A 25869-nucleotide genomic window follows, 5' to 3' on the forward strand; every position below is an offset into this window, starting at 1 on the left:
TGATGTGTAAAATGATTCCATAAGTTCTTCTAATTATTGAGTATGTGTGTATGTGTGTTATTAATCAGTTGGTTGGAAAGTGTTCGCAAACTACACATTCCTTATGGGGTTAAGAAGCAGTGAAAGTCTCTTCCCTGTTCCAGAGGGACGGTACCTGCATTCTCCTCAGCTGCCCTGTTTGGAGGGAAAGCTGCTCTAGGCATTTTTGGAGCTAGGTGCTCTTAGGCAGGTGCCTGTACAGCATCAGCCCAAGCACTCCTGGCAGCCTCTGGCTCGCTTCTGCCAAGCAGAAAAGAGCGGAGTGTGTGTGTGTGTTTCTGCCTTCCCTCGGGAGTTGCTTTCATTGGCTGCCACTGGGATTGATATTTCCCATCTGGTGTGTTATCTACCGACTGTCTCCCTCTTCCTTTTCTGTTTCCATTTTTTTAAATGATGGAAACAGGCTTGCACAAGGCCCCTCTCCTCCTTCTGTGAATATAAAGTTTATAATCTGACTCCATGCCCAGGGCTTTCCCCCAAAGCTAGCTGTTGTCTTCTTCTCAGGGGAGAATATGATGAAAAAATATGACATGTCAAACTAATAGGAGGCATCTTTAAAATAAGCATGCAGAAGAGCTTGATGCATGAGTCTTGACCAATGACAAGATCTGGTTAACATGCTTGTGAACCCGACTGCTTCCAGAAGTTATCATAAAAGGTTATGGTCAAGTATTTGGGCTGTTTTTCCTCCCTTTCAGTCAAATTATTTTTTCAAATGCCTCTAGCACCTTTTAATCAATAAATGCTCACTGGGCAGACCACAATAAAAAAAAGCCATTCAGTTATTAAATCCCTCCAATAAAATTATGAATATAAAATCGATCAAAAGGTGGAATTATTCTTATGGAAATAGATGCAGTTTGTGTTTACGCAGCAATAATAGAGGCTAAAATGGAAACCCGAGTGGTAGTTATTGCCCATAAAGAGATTCTTATTGGATGAAACCAAGGTCCATCTTGTTGGTGACCTTGCTTCCTAAAATCACCAACCATAAATGTCCTGAAAGCCCACTAGCAGGGAATGAAGGTAACTGCCCTTCCCTGTTGTTGTTGTTGCTGCTGCTGCTTCCCAGCAACTGGTATTCAGTGGCATACTGCCAAAGTCCTAGTCAGCTAACACTGATTGATAGACTTCTCATTTGGTAACTTGCCTAAACCCCCTATAAAGCCATTTGAGGTGGCTCTAAAGGTGGCTTGTGAAGATGAATTCCTTAAGTCAGTTACATGTGTGAAGAAGTACTTTGTTTTGTCTATATTGTAAACAAACTTCTTTGGATGACCCCCAAGCTCACATGTTACCATAGAGGGAGAAGAATTGCTTTTTTCTCTCTGTTTCCTTATAACCTATCAGTGTGGTGCTCTCCAGATGATGTTGGTCTAATACTCCCATCAGTTACAGCCAGCAACATCTGGAAGGCACCCTGTTGGCTACCCCAGCACTATGATGCTATGTCTCCACTGTCCTTTTTACTAATGTAAGCAGCATTATATTCTTTAACCTTTCCTCGTAGGGCATGTCCCAAAATTTCTTGAACACTTTGGTTGCCTTTTTCTACACCATCTCCAGTTCTAAAATGCCCTTTTCCAACAAGGAGGATCAAGAACTGTGTACACTATTCCAAATGGGAAAGCACCTGGGATTTTATAATGAGGGCAGTTGAGAACACCGGACATCTTCCTTTCAATCCCTTTCCCTAAGAAACCCAAGCATGAAATATTTCTGTCTCGAGTCCTAACCTTATACAAAACCTATTTTTGTTGAACTAAAAACATGCACAGGAGATTTTATATTTTGTATAAAATGTGAACAAACTAATGGACAGTGCAGCTAAGAGTCTCTTTCTTTGTCTCTCACTTTTAAGCATCTGGTGCACAAACTAGCTAAAAAACAATAGCTCACCTTCTTTCCAGTCATCAGGTCTAATCTCTAGTGCATTCTGTTTTGCTTGCAATCTCCTGTGGGATCAGGCTAGAATTGGGATAGAGGTGGTCAAGGGCTTATCTACACTTACCTTTACAGGCACAGGCCTGCTCTTTAAAGCTCTGTGTCCAAGTGCCTTTTTCTTTTTACCCCATGAAAAACTGCTCTTTAAAGCTGAATTGGAGCAAATGGCAATCCTCAGTAAACCTGAATAGCTTTAAAGCATGGGTTTTCAAGGGGAAAGCCCTGGAACAAAAAAAAAGGGGGTGCTCAATCAAACATGCAGCTTTAAAGTTCCTGGAAAGCGCGGAAGAAAGGTAAGTGTGGATCAGTCCTTAGGCCACAGGAAATATTGCTGCATTGGAGAATAGACATTAAAAAGACACTCATCATCATCTTCCGTTTTATTCATAAAGTGCCTAAAATAACTAGTTGCTTATGCAATATATGTTTTTTAAAAATCTGGCTCCCTAATCCCTAAATTAAAAATTAACTAGTACAATACGACGGGTAGCGAAGGAAACAGAAGCAGTCTGTTCAGTAATGCTGAGAAGGCTTAGAGCACATGAAAATAGCAGATTATTTAATATTGTTTTATATTTAGGTATGTGTATCTCAGAACATGTTTTGTTTTTAATCTGGTATTCCTGTTTTCGGTGACCCTGCTGCTTCAAGTGTGTGTAGATTTTAAAAACTGTTAACAGATTTAACTTAACACTTCGTTTTGCAGTACATCAGTAATAGCAAACAAAGCTCTCTAGATCTGCTGTGTTACATTTTAAGACAATATGAAAATGCATTTGGCAGTAAGGTGGGGTGTGCTGTTCTAATGAGGCTGCCATGCTGCTCCCAGCACTCTTTCTTTCCTGGGCTGCAATCCAAAGAGCCCTCTTAAGCACGCAGAAATCCTTTCATATGTGCAAGCAGAGCTTTGGAATTTCTCCCTCCCTCCACCCCTCCCTTCTCCAACAGCATCACAAACTAGTTTGAAAACCAGGGTTGGGGAACTTTTCTGTGGTTCTCCAGATGTTGTTGAACTACAACTCCCATCAGCCCCAGCCAGCCTGGCCAGTAGTCGTGGATGATGATAGTTGTAGCCCATCAATGTTTGGAGGGCCTCGACTGCAAACTCAATTCCAGGTTTTGAGAATAGTTCCTCAAGCTTCATTCTGAGCCTCTGTTAGGAAAAAGAATCAAGAGGTGTGATGTACAATGAGCTCACAACTTGCACACATTTAACTTGTGTGCATTCAGTTTTACGCATGTGGGGGAGGGGAATTACAAAGGAGGTGAGGTTCAGGGGGGGGGACTTTGGCAATCCCACCCACCATTGAACCCAGTAGGTTTTGACCATATGTGATTTTGGCTTTAGACACAATCCCTTGAACATAAACCCTGCATAAGTTGTAGGCCTGCTATATACACAAATGTCCAGCTCCCGGATTTGTGGACCTGATTTGATGTAAAGTGGAGCAGATTTATCCACTTAGACTGTTGCGGTCTGTCACTGGAAAGTTCAGCACTGGCAAGACCACATATATGGCAGCACACTGTTTCATGTTTGACATTCTGGTGTGCGTTGCAATCAGTGTTTCCTGTTTGTTTTTCTTCATGTGTAGTAGCTTGTGTTAGTTTTGGCAGTTAGATAAAAAGAGAAAGCCAGTGCTGTTCAAACACCTGCTAAATATGCTAGGAATTTACTAAGCTAGTTGAAACAAACAAACTGTTTGTTTGTTTCATTTAACAGGGGTGTGAGGCTTAACTGCACACTAAAACACACAGGGTTCCTATGCTGGGCAGGAGGGAAACAAGCCTGATAACTCTCTGGTGTCTGGAATACTTTCCCAGCACTCTTAACTGGTGAGGGAGCATGCAAACTTGACAGAAAGCTCTACTGAATACTTGCAGCCCCCACCTCATTTTATGCATCTCACTCCCCATTTGTCCAATCCATATCAGAGTTAATTCCTTCCTATTAATTTCCTCCTTATTTTTCCTAGATTTAAAAACTGTTTCCCTATCTTTTTTATTTGGTTTCAGAACAATTGGGAGCAGCAGCAGCACTTTATATGATTTTTTTTTTTTAATTGTTTGTATGGTTTGGGGAAAATAAATTTCCCCCATCCCAAACATTTGAGAGAAATTTGGCAGGCTTCTGTCATTTATAGCACACTAGTCAGAAATGGGACGCAGGTGGCGCTGTGGGTTAAAGCCTCAGCGCCTAGGGCTTGCCGATCGAAAGGTCGGCGGTTCGAATCCCTGCGGCGGGGTGCGCTCCCACTGCTCGGTCCCAGCGCCTGCCAACCTAGCAGTTCGAAAGCACCTCCAGGTGCAAGTAGATAAATAGGGACCGCTTACCAGCGGGAAGGTAAACGGGGTTTCCGTGTGCGGCTCTGGCTCTGGCCAGAGCAGCGATGTCACGCTGGCCACGTGACCTGGAAGTGTCTCCGGACAGCGCTGGCCCCTGGCCTCTTAAGTGAGATGGGCGCACAACCCCAGAGTCTGTCAAGACTGGCCCGTACGGGCAGGGGTACCTTTACCTTTACCTAGTCAGAAATGAATTTGTTTTGCTTGCTTTCCAGAACAATATTCACCTGTTGTTGTTTTTTTAAAAAGTGTTGTTTTTTAAAAATCCTCATGCCAAAGGTTTCTGGAATCTGTTTAAAAAACTTTGCTGCTTGGGTTTCTTTTTATTTTTTAAAGAAGTCTTAAGTGCAAGCGTGAACCAATGAATGTTGTTACTGGAAGTAGAATGGCAAAGTCAGCATTCCATGGTTTGGTGATAGTTCTGTTGTGGGGTTAAAAACTTTTGTCTTTCCATTTCTGTGCAGTCAATGGTGGCCTTTCTAAAGGATCCAGAAGGAGCTCCATTGTGGGAGGAAGATCCTGAAGCCAAAGACATTGTCCACATTGACAGTGAAAAGGTACATTTACCAGAATTGTGAAGTGCTTGGAACAAAACAAAGTTCTTCCACAAAATTAACTCCTGCACATACAGAATGCAGAACCCTTTGTACTCACATAAGCTTGAGAAAATCAGGGAAATGTTGTTACTCTTAAGCTTATAAATTTTTGGAAGGCATGTTTAGCAGACTTCCATGTTCTGTAGGCTAATATGCTTTAAGGGCACCAAGGAAGTTGCACGGGACATGAGAGAGATGCTTTGCAGCATGCCTTAACTGCATCAGCCACACTAGGCACCAAATATAACTTGTGCTCTCCCAGCTGATAGTTCCTTGAACTTTACAGTTTTCTAGTTGGCTTGTGGGGTAGTTGCACTAATATTTGCAACATGGAATGGTTGTGATAAATGGCTGGGCATCATGTGGGTATCATATAAGCAAAGCCCTCAGACTTCTATTACTTCATTAATTTGCTCGGCACACCTGTTGGTTCTGGCATCACTATAAATCTTTATGGTATAAGTAGCATGATAACCCTGTAGGTTTTTACAACAGGTTACAGTTTTGAATTGAACATGGCATCAAGGCTGAGCAAAATGAGCATATTAATCATTGAAGGCTGTGATTAAATGGGTGGTATGATCCAGTTTAAATGGAGATAGAATGAGGAATGGGTGAAAAGCGAAGGGTTGTTGCTTAGTGGTGGAGTGCAGGCTGATTTCATTGAAGGCAGTGTGCTGTGCTCCTACAGATGAACTATCACCCTGACCGTTATAGAACTGATGGTTCAAATGGTGAATTGTTTAAGGATGCAAATGCACTTTTAATTTTTTTACATATGAAGTTCAAAATTGGTATATGTAACCAGCAAATCCTTAGGATACGACGGAACGTGAATTAAAATGAACCAAACATCTTAAACATGGGACCATTCCTCTGTTTGGATTATCCCATGGGAAATGGGTTCTGAGTCATACCACAGGGGTTGGTTGGAACATTTTGGATTGTAACATGTAGAGGTAAAATATAGAATCCACAATTAATATTTTAACTGGAGCAGAATTAGCTTTTTTGGCAAGGTACTAGTTGGCCTAAGTGACAGAATAGGAAAATGACTACTCCCCAGAGTGCTCACGTGCCATCCTTTTTAAAAGCCGTGGAGGGACTGGCATGGTAACCAAAATTTAGATGCATTTGATGGCTTACAGGTTTGAATCACTGGCGGATGTTTAAGGGTCATGATAAAGCCCTTTGAGTTGCAAGACACTATAAGACCAATAGGAAAACTATGTATGATGGTGTGTTCAGTCTTAATGTGGGCAAAAGAGGACGATAGCAAGGGATAGTGAGGTTACCTGAGATCTCACATGCAGCAAACAGAGGCTGTTTAAGCCCAGCAAGGCTTCCCTAGCCATCAAATTATTTTGATTTAATAGCAGCTAATTCATAAAAGCAGAGAACAGTCTTAAATCATACACATACTTTTGTTGCAGAAATTTATCTTCGTCATTCTACTTCCTCCTCTTTCTTGGTAAACTCTGAGCAATGTGTGTTGTATTCCCTCCCACCCACCCTATTGATTTTAAATTTTAATTGATTGGTCTCTGGCTGATATTTCATAGAGTCATTTCAGTTTCTTAGCTTTCATTCTGGTATTAGGAACAGTTACTTTGGCATTCACTTTTTGTAAGGAGATTAATTTTTAATGTTCACCTTTCTGTTCTCTATTACAATCTCTCCTGGGGTCATTTTCAATTTAAAATTTTCATCTTGCCTTTCTAATCATACTGGCTCTGAAAAATCCATCCTTATAGTCCCTCATAGCCCTGGATTGGTTTGTGTTGAAAGGAAACAAGCAGATTTTTCTGTCCTTAATAAAAGTGGGGTGCCTAATCAACCAGGGGTGCATACCTCATCTAATTTATAATACTTGTCTATTTTTTGACAGTTACTTAGCAGTTTCTGGATAGAAAGTACTGTAAGGGTAGACAACATGGTGCCCTCCAGCTGTTGTTGAACTACAGCTCCCATCACCGTTGACCACTGGACATGATGGTTGGGGCTAATGGGAATTGTAGTCCAGCAACACATGGAGGGTGCCACATAGGCTTCCCCTGGTAGCTCCTGTGAGAACAACATCTTTATTTTCCCAGCCCAATTTAGATACAGTTTCCTGATATTTGCACAAGCCATGGTGAAACCTAGGCTCAAATGCTTCCCCTTTTGTGCTCATGAGAGGGAAAGTGAAACCTTCTGTTTTCAATTTTAAACAAGCTATGGTTCCCTGTGATGTTGAAACTTGGGTGGCTGTAGTTTAAGCAGTGATTTAGTGGGGGAAAGTCAGGATGAAACTGTGGTTTCAGACTCTGACTTGTATTTGCATTTTAAAAAACCCACAGATACAGTTCAAACAAATTGTAGCTCCCTGAATCCTGATGTCACAGGGAATTGTGATTAATTTGAACCTAGAAGCAGTTGCTTCCAGTCTTCTCCATTTTGGACACAAGGAGAAAAGGGGTTTGTGGGGGTGAGAGGCTAGCTGCAGTTCATCCACTTAGCAGGAAATCATGGTTTCCTATTACATCTGAAGTGGGCCTTGGTTAGCTTTTTTATGAGTTAGCTGAACTAGAAAGTTGGAGGAGAAAATTATGTTTGTATTTACTTTTAAATAGCCTTCAGCTCCATATTCTCTTGGCTATAAAGCTGAGAAAGGGGTGAAGAAAACAGCCAAATTTGATGGGTTCCCTAAAGAATATTCTAGGAAGCTTATAACTACAGCAACAAAAAAGTCGCAATGTAACACTATAAATAGGGTAAAATACAGTGATGAGAATACACAAAGAACAAAAATCCAATGCGGGTGTAAAGTTGCTCATAAATCCATCAGCACAGATGAGATATACCTTAAATGTTCTGAATAAACCCCTTTTGAGTAAATCCCACTTGAAGCTTGCCCCATTAATTTATTTTGGATTATCTGTATTTATGAAAACTTATCAGCAGGAAAACAATGTGTTTGCTTCATTTGTAAATCTGTGGAAATATTCCACTTATACGGAGTTGGGTTGTAGTTACTGTGGAGTTGCAAACATCTGCTTCTAGCAGGCTCACACTGTTGTCTTTAAAATAACTGAAAGCAACATATTGAAGATAAATGGTTTGTTTGTGAGAGAATGCATTTCTCTCAATAGTAAAAATAAAAATAAATCTAAGCCATAGTCCATTTGTGCCATGTCTTGGCTTAAAAACAAGAGACCCATCTTGGCCTCAGAAATGTATGTGAATAGTGAATAGTGGCCATGTTCGATTGCTCATAAAACATGGGTTTGAAACCTTGGATATGCAGGTATCACTATGTTCTTAAAAGGCATAAACCCATTACACGTCCTGTAAGCAAGTTTTAAAAAGTTTTGCTTTTTTTTTTAAAAAAAAGAGAAGGGACCTGGTGTAAAAGACCCAGGGCCTTATCAATACCCCTACTTGGATTATCACCTAAATGCAGCCAATTCCTCCCATCATCAACCTGTTGGCCTTAAATTTGGCACAGTAAATTCTGTTATTCAAGCCCCTAACACAGACCAATTCTTACTCCATATATTGACACATGTAATCCAGACTATATGTGCTTGGAAATTTTACCTGAAATCTGTGGGGATATATTGTTTCTTAAATTCAGGGTTCTAATTATAGCATGTTTATCTCTTTGGGTTTTAAGGAGCTGAAAAGACTTTTGAAGAAGGAAGATAGGCCTCTGCTGCTGATGTTCTATGCCCCCTGTAAGTAATTAATATGCTGATATTCTGTGCCCCCTGGAAGTAATCTAATATGCAAGATCTCAAATCCTTCTCTTTTTTTTTCATCCTATGGTCCAGTAAAACAATCTGGACTGTCTGTTAAATTCAATTTCATGTGTATGTGATTGCCATATGGTTATCAATTAGCAGATGATTTTTTCCACTTCATATTCTTCCTAGCTCAATTTTCCAAATTTCAGTGTAAATGCTGACAGTATAGCACAAGAATATTTCAGATATTTGCTTTCTCTAGGAGCACTCTCCTTAAATTATTGAGAGAGCAAAAACACTTGGCTGGACTTGCCGTTATAGTGCACATTTGTACTCTCAGTTCTAAAAACTGAGTTTAGGAAGCCTGAGGTACCAGATCCAAAACATTCTTTGCTCCAGCCTTAATCCATCTGAAAAATGAATGGATGTGAATTCATATCAACCCACTATTATAACAAATAGACTGACCACACAAAGGGAGCTGTACTGTTCCAGCCTGGCTGAGTTGCTGGACGAAGTCAGAAGAAGCTGATCTTGATTAGCAGGGAGCTCGCAAGAATTAAGTGGCACAGGACCTTGGATAGCTCCCAGTGACAGCAGCTGTTGGTTCCTTAGCTTTCAAACTTTATTAGAGACTGGTGTCTACAAGAACCCTGCCAGTGAAGCTGCAATCAATATAGAGACAATGCTCTGATTTCAGTTGTGCACTGTGAATGACCTTGCACTGAACCCTCTAAGGGAATGGACAGCTTTGGGTGGTGGTTGGGTTGATACAGATTCTTAACAGAGATATCTGAGCTGCCAGTCCAAGATCTACAGTCTAGTTATTCACCTTCCTCAGAGAGATTAATAGGGAGTTTCCCTTCTCCCTCTCCAATTTCCCTTTTCTGGTGGATTTAAATATTCCTGGGCAGATGTTGCTGGCTGAAAGTAATCAACCAATAAAGGAGGATGTAGGGGAAGCTTGAGGTCAGTATCAGATGGATCGCCATTAGAATCATTGAGGGCCTGGATCCCAACAGGAAGTTCATGTGCAGGTCAGATGCAACCCATTGCTTTAGATATGAACGCATGCCATTGCAGGCTCACAGATAACTGGACTCATTATCTTTATTAAGAAAGACTTGCATGTCACAAGTACTTCCCATCCACTACTCAGAACCTAAGGGTCTGAACTGGAATCTAGAGGTTTAATTTATTAGCTGTGAATATGTCCAAACTGCCCATCTAAAAAGACATGCCTTTGAGGTACAATCTTGAACTTGTTCATTATTCATCTACTGCAAGATTTACTTCCATCTATCATCTGGCAGAATGTTAGTGGCTTGTTGTTTTGCCTATTGCTATTCAGTTTGCACCTACATTTCTCTTCCACTACTGGCTATTGTTGTGGGGTGGGTAGATATGAACATAATTGCTTTTGTCATTTGAAACCTTGTTAAATGAGATAGAAACTGTATTAAACATGAGAAATAGAATCTTTTCATTATATTGAATGCAATAGACCAGTGGTCCTCAAAGGGTGTGGTGCACCACACTGGTGTGACAGGAGATGATGTCTAGTGTGGTGGGAAGATTCAATAACAATCAAAGAAACTTGTATACAATTTCATGTTATTACGTAGCTGCATTGTTTAATACTTTATGGATGTCCTATTATCATGTTATAAAGTAGTTGTGTTCTATTAGGGTTGCCATATTTCAAAAAGTAAAAACCAGGAGCTTTTCTTAGGAGGACCCCAAAATTGATGCAACACACAAAAAAGCAATTTTTTAGTTTGCTTGCCTAAATTCCAGGACAAACTGCCACCTTCCGGAAATCCCCCCCCCCCCGGATGCCACTTCCGCCTTTGAAATCCCGGCAATATCTAGTTGCAGTACATGGCTCATCCCTTCCAGTGCCATGGCTTTTGCTCAGACTCACGTTTCACAATCTCCAGTTTGTTCCTTGGGTGAGTGTTCTCTATAATGCTGGCACCCTTTATTGTTAAGGCCGCTGTCGCCTATGGCTCCCAGACAATTATATGTGATGGCATGTTTTTCAACCATGCAGATTTACTCTTAACAAGCCTACTTTTAAACTTCTGCAAACACGGCAGAATTTTTGGATTATCTCTGAATGGCCACTGTTTTCTGGCTCGCAGGATGTAATGCAACCGCCTGCTGTTTTATATCAGTTTGAAGCTCTCAAGCCTGCTTTAGGCCTGTAAATCATTCATTCTGGGAGAGTCCATAGCATCAGAACACTTTCATACTATTACTCTCTAGCAAGTAACTTTTTTTTTAACAACAAAGTATTTTCCTTCAATGTACATCATCTGACCCTTCAGTCGGTTTGAACTATCCTCCCCTAGACACACTGCTGTTCTGCCTCCTTCCAGTTTTCTTTCCTTTGAAGCAGGAAAACATTTGAGGCAGCAATATTTTCCTTGTTTCTAAATGGCTGTGGAGGAGCTGAATTACTATTTTAGCAGCTTTAAAAAAAATTCTCTCCCTCCCCAGTTTTCATTCAATTTTATAACTTTTAGCATAGACAGTTTGATCTGCTGGTGTTCTGGGTATACCCAAGACAAAAATTAAACCACTAATTGAAGTCTAGTAAACTAAAGATGCTTACAAAGGTCTCCTCTTACAAATATATTTATATATTGTTGGGTTCTGATTTGCCTGATCTTGTTTGTGGAGAAGTACTTGAAAGTGGGGGTGGAAGGTGGGGCAGAGCTGCTTCCAGCCAAGATGACTGCTTTCAGGAAGGGCCTCCTCTCCTTTCAGATGAAAAGTGCAACATAATAATGAGAATTGCCGAAGATAAGCCACACAAAAATCCAGTGTGGATTCTAAATACCACACTGTTGCAACAGGAGAGGTTTGTGAACACATTAAGTGAGGAAATTCTTTGAGAAAGAATTGTTCTCAGGGCTTTTCTGTACAATGGTCTGCAATTCAGTGAAAATGGTTACAAGAGAAACATAGTGTATTTAAAGGTTAGAAATGTAGAGAGTGAGAGGCTGACTACTGTAATCATGAGATTAGATCTAATACATAAAGAAACAGTTAGTACTAAGATCTATAGGCAACTCATCCAGAAAAGAAGTGAGAATCTAAAACCACAGGAGCCAGTTCTTTAGAGTGATTAAGGGAGTGTAAGATATTTTGGACTTACTTACACATATGGCAGCAGTGGCCAGTAGAGCAGCTTTTCTGACAACACATCCATGAAGAACCGGCATCATAGACCCATAAGTAGCTTTATGTCATTTGTTTGTCAGGCCAAATAAAAATCTAATGACCAAGGGTCTAATCATTATCTCATTAGTAACATCTTAAATTGGAATGGCGAAAAATGCAGGTGTGTTACTATGAGTTATGGTATTAAATCACATGGGGTATAGTATTAGATGGAAAAATAGCATGTTTCAGTGTGGCTTTATGAGGTAACACAAATCATAACACTTTTTAATGTGGTATGGGATAGTTTTAGTAGGCACATAAACAATCAGGATAATCAGAGATGAGCACCTCAAACACAAAGGCCTTTGGAACGATGTGTGCCCACAAAACATGACAATTAGGAAATGCTGCACAAACGTATGAGAATGTAAATGTTAGAATCATAGAATCATAGAGTTGGAAGAGACCACAAGGGCCATCGAGTCCAACCCCCTGCCAAGCCAATGTTGACTGCTAGCAATGACAAAGGTATAGGGTTATTTGGTGTTTTTGTAATGTTTTGTTTCATTTTGTTGCATGTCTTTTAAGTATGTAAAGGTAAAGGTACCCCTGCCCGTAAGGGCCAGTCTTGCCAGACTCTGGGGTTGGTGCGCCCATCTCACTCAAGAGGCCGGGGGCCAGCGCTGTCCGGAGACACTTCCGGGTCACGTGGCCAGCGTGACATCGCTGCTCTGGCCAGAGCCAAAGCCAGAGCCAGAGCCGCACACGGAAACGCCGTTTACCTTCCCGCTTGTAAGCGGCCCCTATTTATCTACTTGCACCCGGGGGTGCTTTCGAACTGCTAGGTTGGCAGGCGCTGGGACCGAACGACGGGAGCGCACCCCGCCGCAGGGATTCGAACCGCCGACCTTTCGATCGGCAAGCCCTAGGCGCTGAGGCTTTTACCCACAGCGCCACCTGTGTATGTATATGTGTATAAAAGTGTACCGGGAGGGAGAAGTGGACTGCTTAGGATTCAAGCAGTATCCCAGAACCTTGTTTTGTTTTATGATTTATAGAAAGGAGAGGTCACAAGACCGCAATGAAAATATCAGGAAGATTTGAATGTCCTACAGACAACAGTTAGGACAGGTCAAGTCTGAGGACCTTCCTTTACCTGTGCTAGAATAAGCCAATAATGTTAACAAAAACTTATTGCGTGGGATTGGTCTATTTTAGGCTATTCAGACTGCAAAGGCGGATTTTCTGGCTTGCCTTCTATACTGAGCAGCAGATGCAGGCTGCTAGGCTATATGGTCCAAGAAGTCACTCAGTTTAGTCAGTATCCATCCTTTGTGTAAGAACTTCTGCTTCCTACTCCCACAGTGTTCTGTTTAGTATTAGAAGAAAGTGCCAGTTTGCAAGGTGATTTTGATTTGTTCAGCATTGTATGCATATAGTTTCTAGCATTCCACAGCCAGATGATGACTTGGTTGCATTCTCTCTTTTACTGACAAGTCTTCAAAGTCTGGCATCATAAGCTTCTGGGTCCTAATGAAGGTGGTTCTTTGAATTACCACTATTCTTAGTAATCATGCCAACATTGCCATTGCTTGTTTTTTTATCTGTGTGCTTAATTTGATGAAAGGTGCTTCAGTTAAATTCCTATGGCTTGTCTCGTCTAAATTAAGCCTGTAGAGCCTATTAGCTTACCCTGGGTTGCTTTGGAGGCCTTGAGGTTGGAATTGAACCCGTGCACAATAAGCAAAGCAGTTACTCAGCCAAATAAAGCAAAATGGATTTAACAAGATGACTAAACCACTGCAAACAGATCAATTAAAAACAAGATAAAGGAAGGTTGATACAAAATAATGGCTATGAAAATAAGGGTTTATATATCTCTAACTCTAAGCACCTAACTGAACTTAGGTTACAGAGTCCTTTTTGAAGATTTCTGAGTTCTACTTTCATTCAAGTAAGTCTAGTTTTGTGGACTCTGTCCCTATCACTAGACATGTGTAGGCTCAGCCGACTATATCATTCCAGCATAGGCCCCCTTAAGTCCTATATTCTTCTTGCCACAATGGGTCTTAGGTAGAATTAGGACATATTTGGTTAATAGAGACTCTGGCCTGGTTTTGTTGTTGCTTGGCAAGCTCCAAAGACTTCTTCTTCAGTGTACAAAATTGATATAGCTGGATTCTTGCAAGTTTCAAAACTGAACCAACCAATTCGCCTCCTCTTCCTCAGCTAGTTTGAGAATACTCGTACCTGTACTGGGCGTCTGCTTTGAGATGAAAGTACTCTTGTTGCTCCCCAAGAATTCTATAACTTAACTCTTTTTTATATTGGGTAGGAGAGAGATTTGTACTTGTCCAGTTTGTATCTTCCCCGGTACTGTCATCATTGCAACACTAGACATTTCAGTTACAAAGGCTAGTTTTTGCTTTCTCACTAGAAGGAAATTGGAGCTGATATAAGAGATTTGCGTATACCCCTTCCAACATGATGTGGAGAGTATTGTGAAGTGGGGAACAAGATACAGCATTTGAGACACCAATCAGAATGCTATGGTTTAAATGATGCAGCACGGCTGTATTGCATTTATAAAAACAAAAAGCAAATTACAGTTAGAACAAGCCATCAAAGAGACATACTTGGGGCCAGCCCACCCACACGACAAAGTGAAGCTACTGCCTCAGGTGGCAGGATCCACTGGGGCAGCAAATCCCAATGTCAATCTACCTCCCCTCACTTTTCTCCTTCTTCCCTGGAGAGGAGAGGGGCACCATTTTGGGGTCCGCCTCAGGTGTACAAGGCTTTAGAATATAGGGCCAATGGGAGATGCCTACAATCTGGACCTTGGCAAGTCAAGAATAATTCAGTGTGTTTTAAGTTGTAAGTTCCCTAGCTCCAACTCAGTGGAAATGACAGGAAATGTAGGGCTGTTTTTCATTTGATGTCCATGCAGATGCATTTAATGGTGTCATTAATTTTCTCTCTCTCTCTTTTTCTCTCTCTCATATATTAGGGTGTGGTGTTTGCAAAAGAATGATGCCATCTTTCCAGCAAGCATCCACAGAAGTTAAAGGCATGTATGTAAGTGAGAGGAGTTGCAAGACTAATGAATGTTCTGGTGTTTTGTTTTTGTTTCTGTGCAGCTTCATGTGTGTGGGTGTTTTCTGTCCTTTCTGTACAACTATTGCAACATGCAAACAGATCTTACCATATTTAGTTTTTAAATGGCATCCCATTTTTTCCTTCAAAGAAGTCAAAGAAACTGACAATACAAAACATAGTCATGAAAAGCCCTCAAAGAATCATAATCCAAGAGACAGTATTCACTTTGGTAGTTGTACTGTTGGGTAATGAATATTGATCAGTACCTAATATTGTTTTCATGCCCTCTGTCCACATGGTGCTTGCCACTGACAGATAATTGTAGCTAAATATTGGGAGAAATGGGGACACGGGTGGCGCTGTGGTCTAAACCACTGAGCCTAGGGCTTGCCGATTGGAAGGTCAGCAGTTCAAATCTCTGCGACAGGGTAAGCTCCCGTTGTTCAGTCCCAGCTCCTGCCCACCTAGCAGTTTGAAAGCATGTCAAAGTGCAAGTAGATAAATAGTTACCGCTCCGGCTGGAAGGAAAACGGAGTTTCCATGCGCTGCTCTGTTTCGCCAGAAGCAGCTTAGTCATGCTGGCCACATGGCCCGGAAGCTGTCTGCTGACAAATGCCGGCTCCCTCGGCCACTAAAGTGGGATGAGCACACAACCCCAGAGTCATCCACGACTGGACCTAACGGTCAGGGGTACCTTTACCTTTACCTATTGGGAGAGATGCAGTGCCCATACGCACTCTAGCTGCATTGTCATATCTATAGTCCATTTTCTTGATGGAGGCTGGGGAGAGCTCCACTTGCCCCACATGATGATAGGAGACTGTAGGATGAATACAAGCGGTGAGGCTTTTAGGACTGTGTTTACTGTAGCTTTCATGGGGGAAAGGTTATCCCCCCCCCCCACCTAGGCAAGTTGATGCCTTGCCAGCTCTATGCTGTAAAATGAACAAAATCTCAATAAGTTGCCCTGCAGTCTTGCCCCTTTTTGAATGAGCCATAAAACTGGGGCGGAGAGGGGCTGCCCCCTCTTTCTTAGCACTCTTCTCCAGATAGGAATTATATACACAACACAAGACTGAAAGCTCTTGAGTAGAAGCAGGGAATTGCTTAGTTGGTAAAAGCAACCTCATGAATCTGTAATGCAGAGGTTGCTGATGTAAGGGTTTCCCCCGTTAATCCGTTTGATGTTCTTCAAAGTAGGTGTTGATGTCTCAGAATGGTGGATAAGGGTTGGGGAAAGACCAGGACTCTGTGTGTAGGTTTGCTTTTGTTATTTATTTATGTATATATATAAAAACCCCTAATGCTTTCTGAGCAACAGCTGACCTTCTGAAGGGAACTGCCTGCTTTAAGATTTATTTCACACTACCTCCAAGCACATTTGGTCTGAGCAGCATTTTATGTGAAAGAAAAATCCTGCTTTTGGATGGGGAGGGTGAAGTGGGTGCAGTTAGATTAACACTGTGCTGCTAAAGGGATTTAAGCCTTCAGTGTTATTAATCAAGAGTTAATCTTCCAGTTGTATCTTCAGCAACTGGCCATTGAGGAATATAGCTACAAGATGACTTGTGTCTAAATCTTAGACCCAGAGAGAGGCAGTCCAATCCTCTGAGTAGTTTCATTTTAAAAGTGTTTGGGGCTTTGGAGGAGCAGAGTTGGTAGTTTATTGTTCTGAGCAGAGGATGGCAAGTCACAAGCTCTGTATCCAAATGCCTTTTTCTAGTATTCCTCATCCTTCAGGGCAAAAGTCTGCTCCCTTTTCAGTAAAAGATGAGCCTGGCACCAGGCCTGCAGCTGTGAAGATAAATTAAAGAGCTGTGGCTGTAGGCAAGGCTCCAAAGTATATTCTAGCAGTAGTGTTTCCAGCAGGTATGAAAAATGAGCAAGCTCAAGAAGGTCTGCTCATTCCCCTGGCTGGAGTGTTTGTAATGGTGAACTTCCTCTTGGGTGATCAAATTTTATATGCATGGAGGTAGGTTAGGATGAGCGATAGTAGCTGGCCCAAGATCACCCAGTAAGTTTCATGACTGCGTGGAGTTTTTGTTGAATCTTGGTTTCCTCAGTCTTAGGTCGATACTTGACCTGCTACACCACACTGACTCTTTGCAGCAGTCCCCTGGGGTATCTTAGGCTGAGAGGTAGCAATTTATTGCCACCCAGATTGCTTCATAGCTGAACAGAGGTTTGACTTCTCACTTCCTCGGTCCAAGCCCAATACTCTGCCCACTAAACCACTCCGATTCTGAGGATCTTTACAAGCGTTACGTTTTTTTTGTGTACATCAAGAAAAATGTGGTCTGAACATTACAAATTCATAATTGCAAATACATGCATCATACAGGTACAAATAAAAGAGCTGGAACTGGACACTCAAGTAACAAAAATCCCCCCCCCCCTTGCATAATATGTGAAAAGACCATCGGTGTTTCCTAAGCAGGGCCCATTTCCCCTTCTGTTTTTCCATTTTTTTTTTTTTAAATAAATATTTATTGAGATTTTTTAAATACAGAAATGCAAAAATAATAAACAATATAACATGTATCATAACATCTTTTCATAACTTCTTTGGACTCCCTCACGTCTCTCGCTCCCACTTGCATCATTGTAAAACTTTTTCCAGCAATTTATCAACTTGTTTACATTCTTAAGTCTCATTATTTAATTTAGTCTAATAATTCTCCAAAAAAAAATTTATACTTTCCTCAATCTCCTTTATCATCCAGATTACATCTAATTTAATGGTGCTCAATTATTTATGATCTAGCATCCTCCTTAACATTCAACCAAATTACAGTATTTTTGTAAATAAATCTTAAATTTCTTCCAATCTTCTTCAGCTCTCTCCTCTCCCAGGTCTCGGATTCTGCTGGTCATCTCAGCCAATTCCATATAGTCTATCAGTTGCATCTGCCATCTGTTTTTCCATGTTAATGGCACAGTGAACTTCACATGGGATTTCCTTTGGTGTTCCTGATTAATAATAAAAAGGAATCCATTAACAGGCTAATATATAATAGGCTTTTGAAATAAGTATTTTCTCTTGAGGTCATCTGTGAGATGTTCGCACTGTCTCTTATGAGAGAAAAAGAGAGCATCTTTGTTAATGGACACTTACAGTACACGTGGAAGAGAGGTGAGCTGCTGAAAGACAAGGGCTCTCAAAGTAGCCACTGCATTTCAGACCACTTAAAAATGATCCCCGGGCCTCTGATTCTAGACATCAATGAGCCATGTATGTCTATGATTCCCCCCTCCCACTGCAAACTGTTTACCCCTTCTCTATTCCCAAGCTTCTGCATGAGGAGGAAGCTTCATGTTAACTGCCATAGCAGGAATAAAAAATCTGTGATCCTCCTGACATTGTAGGAGTCCAACTCCTACCAGCCCCATACAGCATGGCCAATAGTTGAGTGATGGGAGTTGTAGTCCAGCAATATCTAGAGGGCTGCAGGTTCTCCATCCCTACTGTATAATCTATGTACCGTATTTTTCCCTCTATAACACGCAGATTTTTTCTCCTAAAAAGTAAGGGGAAATGTCTGTGCGTGTTATAGAGCGAATGTGTGGTCCCTGGAGCCGTTTGTCCCAAGTGCATGGCAAAAATCATATTGCGCCCTCACGGAGGAGAGGAGGCTGCTGCTTTCCTGCATTTTGCCTCAGGGTCTTACTGCCCACCCTGTTCTGTTTCAGTTGCTGTTTGCTCAGACGGAACAAAGAGCAGTGAAATCCCCTCCCCTCCAGGCAACCCCTCCCCTCCAGGCAAGTAGAGAGGAAAGCAGAGCGTCCCTGCTCCGGTGGTGCTGCTGCTGCTGCTGCTGCGTCTGGGGACTCGGCAGGCGGCAGAAAACATGCAGATGAGAGAGAGAGAGAGGGCTGGCTTGAGTGGGTGGGTGGACTTTTGCCTTCCTCCCCCCCCCCCTTTAAACCCCTCTCCTGCATTCTTAGCCAGCTGCTTCTCCGCACACCCCTCTCGTGCTCCTTGTCCCTTCTATATTTTTCCTTCCCTCCCCACTTAAAACGTGGTTACAAAGCACGGATCCACATGGATCCTCAGGATCTTTGCATTGGGTCACCCCAAATTCACCATCAGATCACATAGCAATGATCTGATGCAAAAACAGGGCTGCAATGGTGCAAAAACGTGGTTACAAAGCATGGATCCACATGGATCCTCAGGATTTTTGCATTGGGTCACCTCAAATTCACCATCAGATCACATAGCATGTCCATGGCTACAGCCTGCCCCCCAAAAATCACGTACCCACTGTTGCCTGGGGCTGCAATGGTGCAAAAACGTGGTTACAAAGCATGGATCCACATGGATCCTCAGGATCTTTGCATTGGGTCAGCCCAAATTCACCATTAGAGCACGTAGCATGTCCATGGCTACAGCCTGCCCCCCCAAATCACGCACCCACTGTTGCCTGGGGCTGCAATGGTGCAAAAATGTGGTTACAAAGCATGGATCTACATGGATCCTCAGGATCTTTGCATTGGGTCATCCCAAATTCACCATCAGATCACATAGCATGTCCATGGCTACAGCCTGCCCCCCAAAAATCACGTACCCACTGTTGCCTGGGGCTGCAATGGTGCAAAAACGTGGTTACAAAGCATGGATCCACAGGGATTCTCAGGATTTTTGCATTGGGTCACCCCAAATTCACCATCAGATCACATGTCTGTGGCCACAGCATGAAGCACAAAAATGATACATCCACTGTTTCATTCAGAATGTTTTTTCCCTTGTTTTCCTCCTCTAAAAACGATGTGCGTGTTATGGTCAGGTGCGTGTTATAGAGTGAAAAATACAGTAAGTGATTTATGGCTTAAATCAAAAAGAATCTCCAACTTTTCCTGCCTATATGAGCACACAATTCATTCTCTACTGTAACGGAGAATGGTAAGTCCCAGCACACATGGCAGAGCATGAGATACTTCATTTTGGATTTTTTTTAAAAGACCTATCAATTCTTGCCCTGATGAGCCCATGGTGGTGAGAACAGCCACCATGGTTTTATTGGCTTTCAAGTGTTCTGTGGCTTTATTAGCAAGCAGAGAGTCCTATAAAATATAATCGGTACTGCAATAAAATACAGCTTCAAAAGACACTTCTGCTTCTGATGTAAGACTCTTCTGGTTCTGACATTACAGGTACTTGCAGGGATGAATGTCTACTCAGCTGAATTTGAAAAAATAAAAGAAGAATACAATGTCCGGGGATACCCAACCATTTGCTACTTTGAGTAAGTCTCTGCTTATTCTGCATGTAGATAATGGCAACACCAATCATGTATTTTGTTGGTTTTCCTGTATTTCAAACCTTGTTTTGTTGCATTTATAGAAAGGGAAAATTCCTGTTCAACTTTGAGAACTATGGTGCTACAGCAAAGGACATCATTGAATGGCTGAAAGAGTAAGTGTCTGAAATGTATCTCCTACATCTTTGAGAACTGCATTTTGAATAAACAGTATCACACCTTGCAAATAGCAGCATCTTCATCGCTACTCCAAAGGCAAATAAAAGCATCACACTGAACTATTAAAGATGAACCTGGGTTGTTTGCTTCAGTTTCCATTCTTTCTATTTCATATTTGCAGTATCTTCCCAGTTGCAATTCTCCTATTATCTTTTCTGGACATCGGAAGGATGCCATTGATCTGTGTCAAACCTTCATTTTTAAAACCTCAGACTTTAAAATTTTCATTCCCTTCTTGTGAACATTTCCATTATCAGACAATTTGAAATGGCTCTAACTGAGAGATTGTGAATCTTTTGTTCCAGTATCTTTTACCAGGGAAAGGAGACAGACTCAGTGGTGTGTAGGAATGATGATCCAAATTGAGAGGCAAAACAGGATTCATAGGATGACACTAGAGTTCTTGCTTTTAGTATCTAATGTTCAGCATAGCCAGAAGGACATTTTAGTTTTTGATTAAGAAACAAAATGCAGCAAACACTGGCATATATTTATAGGTTTGGCAAGTTTGATGCTTGATTGAGATAGAAATATCTGACCTAAGCAGAATTGATTGACACTGGGACCTTGTGGCAAGGTCTTGAGCATCGTTAGTGAAGCTGTTTGATATTTATTGGAGGAAAACTATAATTTGGTGTTGGACTGAAAATAAAGCACAAGTTACAGAAAGCATGCAAGAACCTATGGGCTTGTTCACACCATTTCATGGCAGCCTTTGAGGAAGAGCCATAGCTTAGTGCTAGATTATCTGCTTTGCATGCTGAAGTTCTCAGGTTCAATCCCCAGAAGAGAATGTCTGAAACCATGGAGTGCCACTGGCAGTCCGTGACAACAGTACCGAGCTACATGTACCCAATGCTCCGACTTTGTATAAAGCATCTTTCTTTATTACTGTGCTGTGTGTTGTCTTTCATTGTGTGCTTTGCTCCACAAGGTATGAGCCACTGAAGTCCATCGATGGGCTTTTGTATAATGCCTGCACTTGCTGCTCCTGTGCCTTGACATGTCTACATATTTGGTTTCCTCTCTGTCTTTCTTTGGGACTGTTTGCTCCGCAGGCTCATGGAGAATAGTGCATTGTGAACTGGACTGTGTAGGCAGATCTGCTGTGGTGGGGTAAGAATGGGGGTGTTGGACGATGGTAATGCCACTACTTAGAAAAGGAATTTATATGAAGTACTCAGAGCTCTTCATATGCATCCTTTTGCTTATCCTAATAATGTCCTGCAGTAGAGGCTGTTGTTGCTATTCCCAAACTAGAGACTGGAGAGTAGAGGTGAGATTGAGAAGACAGTGAAGTTGACTTAGGCAACTCCAAGAGTTCCTGTTTGCATGGACACATCTAGTTCATAGCTCATGTTCTTAACTGTTATGTTGTAATGTTTCGGCAGCATCACAATCTTTTGATCCCTCGCAAACCATTGAGTGGACAGTTGTGAAATCTTTCCTAATTTAATCATGCTCTCATCTTTTGCTTTTCCACCTCTCATTTTGCGAAAATGTACATGGGCATCCCTAGGTGTTTACAGTCTTGCCTTGTGCACTTCTAGGTATATCCACGAAGGAACAAACTTATGTAGCCGTTGAATCCATGTAAATAGGTTGCTAAATTATCAGTGGAAACAGTGATTATTGTGCCTGTGGAGACTGCACATCCTAGGATACTGGGAGCGCAGGGTAGGGGGTGTGTGTCCAATAACCAATTGTTTGGCTAAAGAGCTTTGTAGATGGGATGAGGCAGGTGTTTAACAGAGCTGGAGGCGTCATGGTTTAGTGACATTGTATGGCATTCAGGCTTCTGTCTCTTACAGTACTCAGCCCATTGAGTACCTACTGTGTGGATCAAGGAAGGAAATTTTGCCCTTAGAATTAATGTCGCTCTTGGTCTGTTAAGAAAGCAGCACCCGCGAGCGGAAGAGAGATAGCATTTCTTCTACCGCCCCTTAGCAATGATGTGTGCCTTCATCACCTGTACCTTTTCTCTTTGCCTTTTGGCTCTGCGTGGAGGCCCTTATCTCTTGGCTACCACATGTGAAACATTAGAAGTGTCTGGAGCCCCCCTCCCCTTTTCTTCCCTCCAATCTGCCTACATTATAGTCTGATAATCCCTGCAATATGCAGTGCTTTTATATCAGTGCTGCGACAGCTACTGAAGGCAAAGCAGAACAGCTGCGGACTCTTCCCAGTGATAATCTCTGCTAACAAGCCACTCTGGGCTTTGGCTGATATTTCAGTCGTCCAGAGCTAAAGACAGCTGTTTGTCCTCAATTAATTTCCAATGCACACTTAATAATTTCCCAGAAGGCAAAGTGATGCAGCCGCTTTTCTTCCCTCCCCTAAAAGAAATCAATATGCTGCGGGGGGGGGGGCGGGGGGCGGGGAGAGGAATTCTTATTCAGAAGCCGTGCTTTAGTTGGAAGCTGTCCATAATTGAGGTTGCAGTTATAATTTGTATACAGTGTAAGACCCGCACATAGGCATAGTAATGAATTACTCAAAGGAGTCTGTAATATGGGGTAGTCCAGTGCTCTGTGGCAGTGACTCAAGAAGGCCTGGAAAGTGTAATTGAATAATGGGACAACATATGTAGGCACTATATGGGAAATAATAAACCTAATTAAAAAGAACAACAGGAACAAATAACATTTCCAATTAATTCAGCCTCCTGTTAGAGGCTGATAGTGGGGCGGGGGGGAGCTGATAGTAGGGGTGGTTCTTTTTTTTAATAATGCTTTTATCAGCCCTGATTCTCAAAGGACCTGTGAACACAGAATCTCTGTTTATTTCTTTGGGGCACCTGCCTTATTACTGCATGTGAGTGGTGTGAAAAACCAAGAATTTGTGATGATTGCGCTCTGAAGGTGCAAAAGGCAGACAGATAACTCATTTCCCTTTTGCAAGAAAACTGAAGATATGAAATTCCTGAATTCAAAATACAATCGGGATTGGCAGGGGGTGGGGGCGGCCAAACACCGCAGGTTTCTGTTGTCCTCCTGCATACTTTTCAAGTCCAGCTGCATTTTTCCTGTCTCCAAAAAGCACCCTTCCTTGGGGACAGATATAAAGAGAAAGGAGAAAAGGCTGCCCCAAGGCTGCTTTACCTCGTTTTATTTGTTTTGTATAACAAGATCTATATATAGCTTAATCAGAAGAATTAATGACTCCTTGTGAGAGGGGGCAGTCCCTGCCTTCTTAAAGTACTTCTAGTGATTTGAAGGAACTAATACTCTTTGAACAATTTTATTGTAAACTGCCCAAACCACCTAGAGTACTTGTGCACAATTGGAATCCTAAAATTGCCAAGGATGCTGCGGTTCTGGCTGAAAACATGAAATTGAATTGCCAGGAAAGTTTTGGAAATCCAACCCAGAAAGCAGCAGCAACTCGGATAATAACATGAAGTCCACTAGCCACATTGAGTAGTAGGTACTCCGTGTGCTTGGTATTTTACTGTAAGGGACAGAAGGTTGAAGTAAACAATACTGAGTAAACAAACACATTTTTTCAAGTGTTTAAAGGGAGAGGCATCTTTGTGACTCATCAGAGTTCTAGAACTTGTGGGCAAAATAAGTACCGTAGTTTGAGTGTAAGCTGGAGGGTACTCCATTTGATGTCTTTAATTTTGGCGACACTACACTGGTAGGATAAAACTCTTCAATGGTATTTAATATTCAAACACCCATTATTATTATTTTATATTGACAAAGCAAACAGTGTTGTCCTGTACCTTCATTTCATTTCATTATCTTTAACCTTAATTGGGTTATGCAAAACCTTCAGTATTTGTTCCTTTTGTTACGACTCATCATAAATTTAAGATCATAGCAGCAAGGGTGGGGAAATGATGGGAGGAATCCAGCATTCCACTGTTGTTATTGTTCCATCAGTGCAAGCATTTCGGCTCACCAGACATAACAATCTCCCCTTTCCTCTCACCCACTCCCCGCAAACTGTTCTGCCATCGGGGTGGGTGGGCATGGGGAGTGGCTACCCTCTTAGAATAGGTAACCTCTTCATCAAGTTAGCACATACAAAATCATTTTAATTTCTTAAGATCCAATTTGCGAAGGCAGCTGCTATTTTTCTCCTTGTAGCATCTTCTACATTTTAACTGTTTGTTTCTAGTCCTCAGCCACCTAAGCCACAGACCCCAGAGACTCCCTGGTCAGAAGAAGATAATGCTGTTTATCACCTAACAGATGATGACTTTGACAAGTTCACCAAGGAGCATCCTTCTGTTTTAGTGATGTTCTACGCACCATGTGAGTCTGCATTTGTTTGTTTGTTTATTGTTCACCAATATATTGAGAGATGCTCTGGTTCACATAGTGTACTTAGACTCTTGAGTAAGCTTAGATGCCATGGAATAAGAGGAGGGGACCTCTTGTGGATCAGGAATTGGTTAGGTTGCAGGGAGGCTAGAGCAGGAATAAATGGACAGTGGTAGAGTTGGGAAAGGTTCTGAAAACGGCAACCAAAATGATCAAGCGGTCAGAGTAACTCCTCTATGAAGAAAGGTTGCAGCATTTGGGGTTGTTGTTTTTTTACTTTTGAGAAAAGGTAAGTAAGAGGTGGCATGATAAAAGTTTGTAAAATTGTGCCTGGCATAGAGATAGTGGATAGAAAGAGGTTTTTTTGTCTCCGCCTCTGATAACATTAGAACTCATGGACATCCAATGAGCTGAATGTTGGAAGATTCAGGGCAGACAAAAGAAAGTAGCTATTTATGCAACACATAGTTAAACCACGGAACTCGCTGCCACAGGAGGCAGTGATGGCCACTAACTCAGATGGCTTTCAAAGAGGATTAGACAAATTCATGGAAGACAAGTCTACCAGTGACTGCAAGCCATGATGGCTATGATCTGTCTCCATGGTCGGATGCAGTATGCTTCTGAATACCAGTTGCTGGAAACTCCAGGAGGGGGAGCATGTTCTTGTGCTTGGGTCCTGCATGCAGTTTCCCCATAGGCAGGTTCTCACAGGTTGGCCCCTGTGAGAATAGGATGCCGAACCAGATGAGCCATTTGCCTGATCCAGCAGGGTTTCCTGGTGACTGAATCCAGGGTTGCTAGGAACCTTAGAAACTATAGTTTCCCAATCCTGCTATGAATGTTCATGACAGTATCCATGCGATAGATTCTATGGTTTGGCCCTATGATGGGACAAACTGCAAGCATTCTGTACTAATGTTTCCCATGTGTCTACGAATGAAAAAAAGGAAAGATGTAGACGTTAAATATTTTAGCACTGCAGCAGGAAAACAAACCACTCAATTCAGAACCCAGTTTATTTTGTCAAACAGCTTGAAGGTGTCAAGCAAATTAATTCGGTTTCTCTCTGTTATGCTAGATTTGCATCCATATGTTTAGGGTATATTTTTATATACAGGAGAACATTCAAATACATCATCCCCTGAAGTGCTACAGACCAAATAAATGATTACCACTTGATCTTACTGAATAGATAAAA

The 25869-nt window shown here is 41.8% G+C and overlaps 1 protein-coding gene across 3 annotated transcripts in view; it reads left to right on the forward strand.

Annotated features, from left to right (window-relative positions):
- The window catches only part of PDIA5 (protein disulfide isomerase family A member 5), a 147211-nt gene that overhangs the window by 56764 nt on the left and 64578 nt on the right, over positions 1-25869 (forward strand). For all 3 annotated transcript variants that reach the window (XM_079993758.1, XM_079993757.1, XM_079993759.1), the window contains exons 6-11: positions 4791-4883; positions 8578-8638; positions 14829-14896; positions 20072-20163; positions 20262-20333; positions 24523-24659. In XM_079993758.1, the coding sequence (XP_079849884.1) occupies positions 4791-4883; positions 8578-8638; positions 14829-14896; positions 20072-20163; positions 20262-20333; positions 24523-24659 (523 nt within the window). The remainder of the gene's footprint in view (positions 1-4790; positions 4884-8577; positions 8639-14828; positions 14897-20071; positions 20164-20261; positions 20334-24522; positions 24660-25869) is intronic.

The sequence above is a fragment of the Podarcis cretensis genome (assembly GCF_951804945.1).
Source record: "Podarcis cretensis genome assembly, chromosome: 1".
Classification (NCBI taxonomy): Eukaryota; Metazoa; Chordata; class Lepidosauria; order Squamata; family Lacertidae; genus Podarcis; species Podarcis cretensis.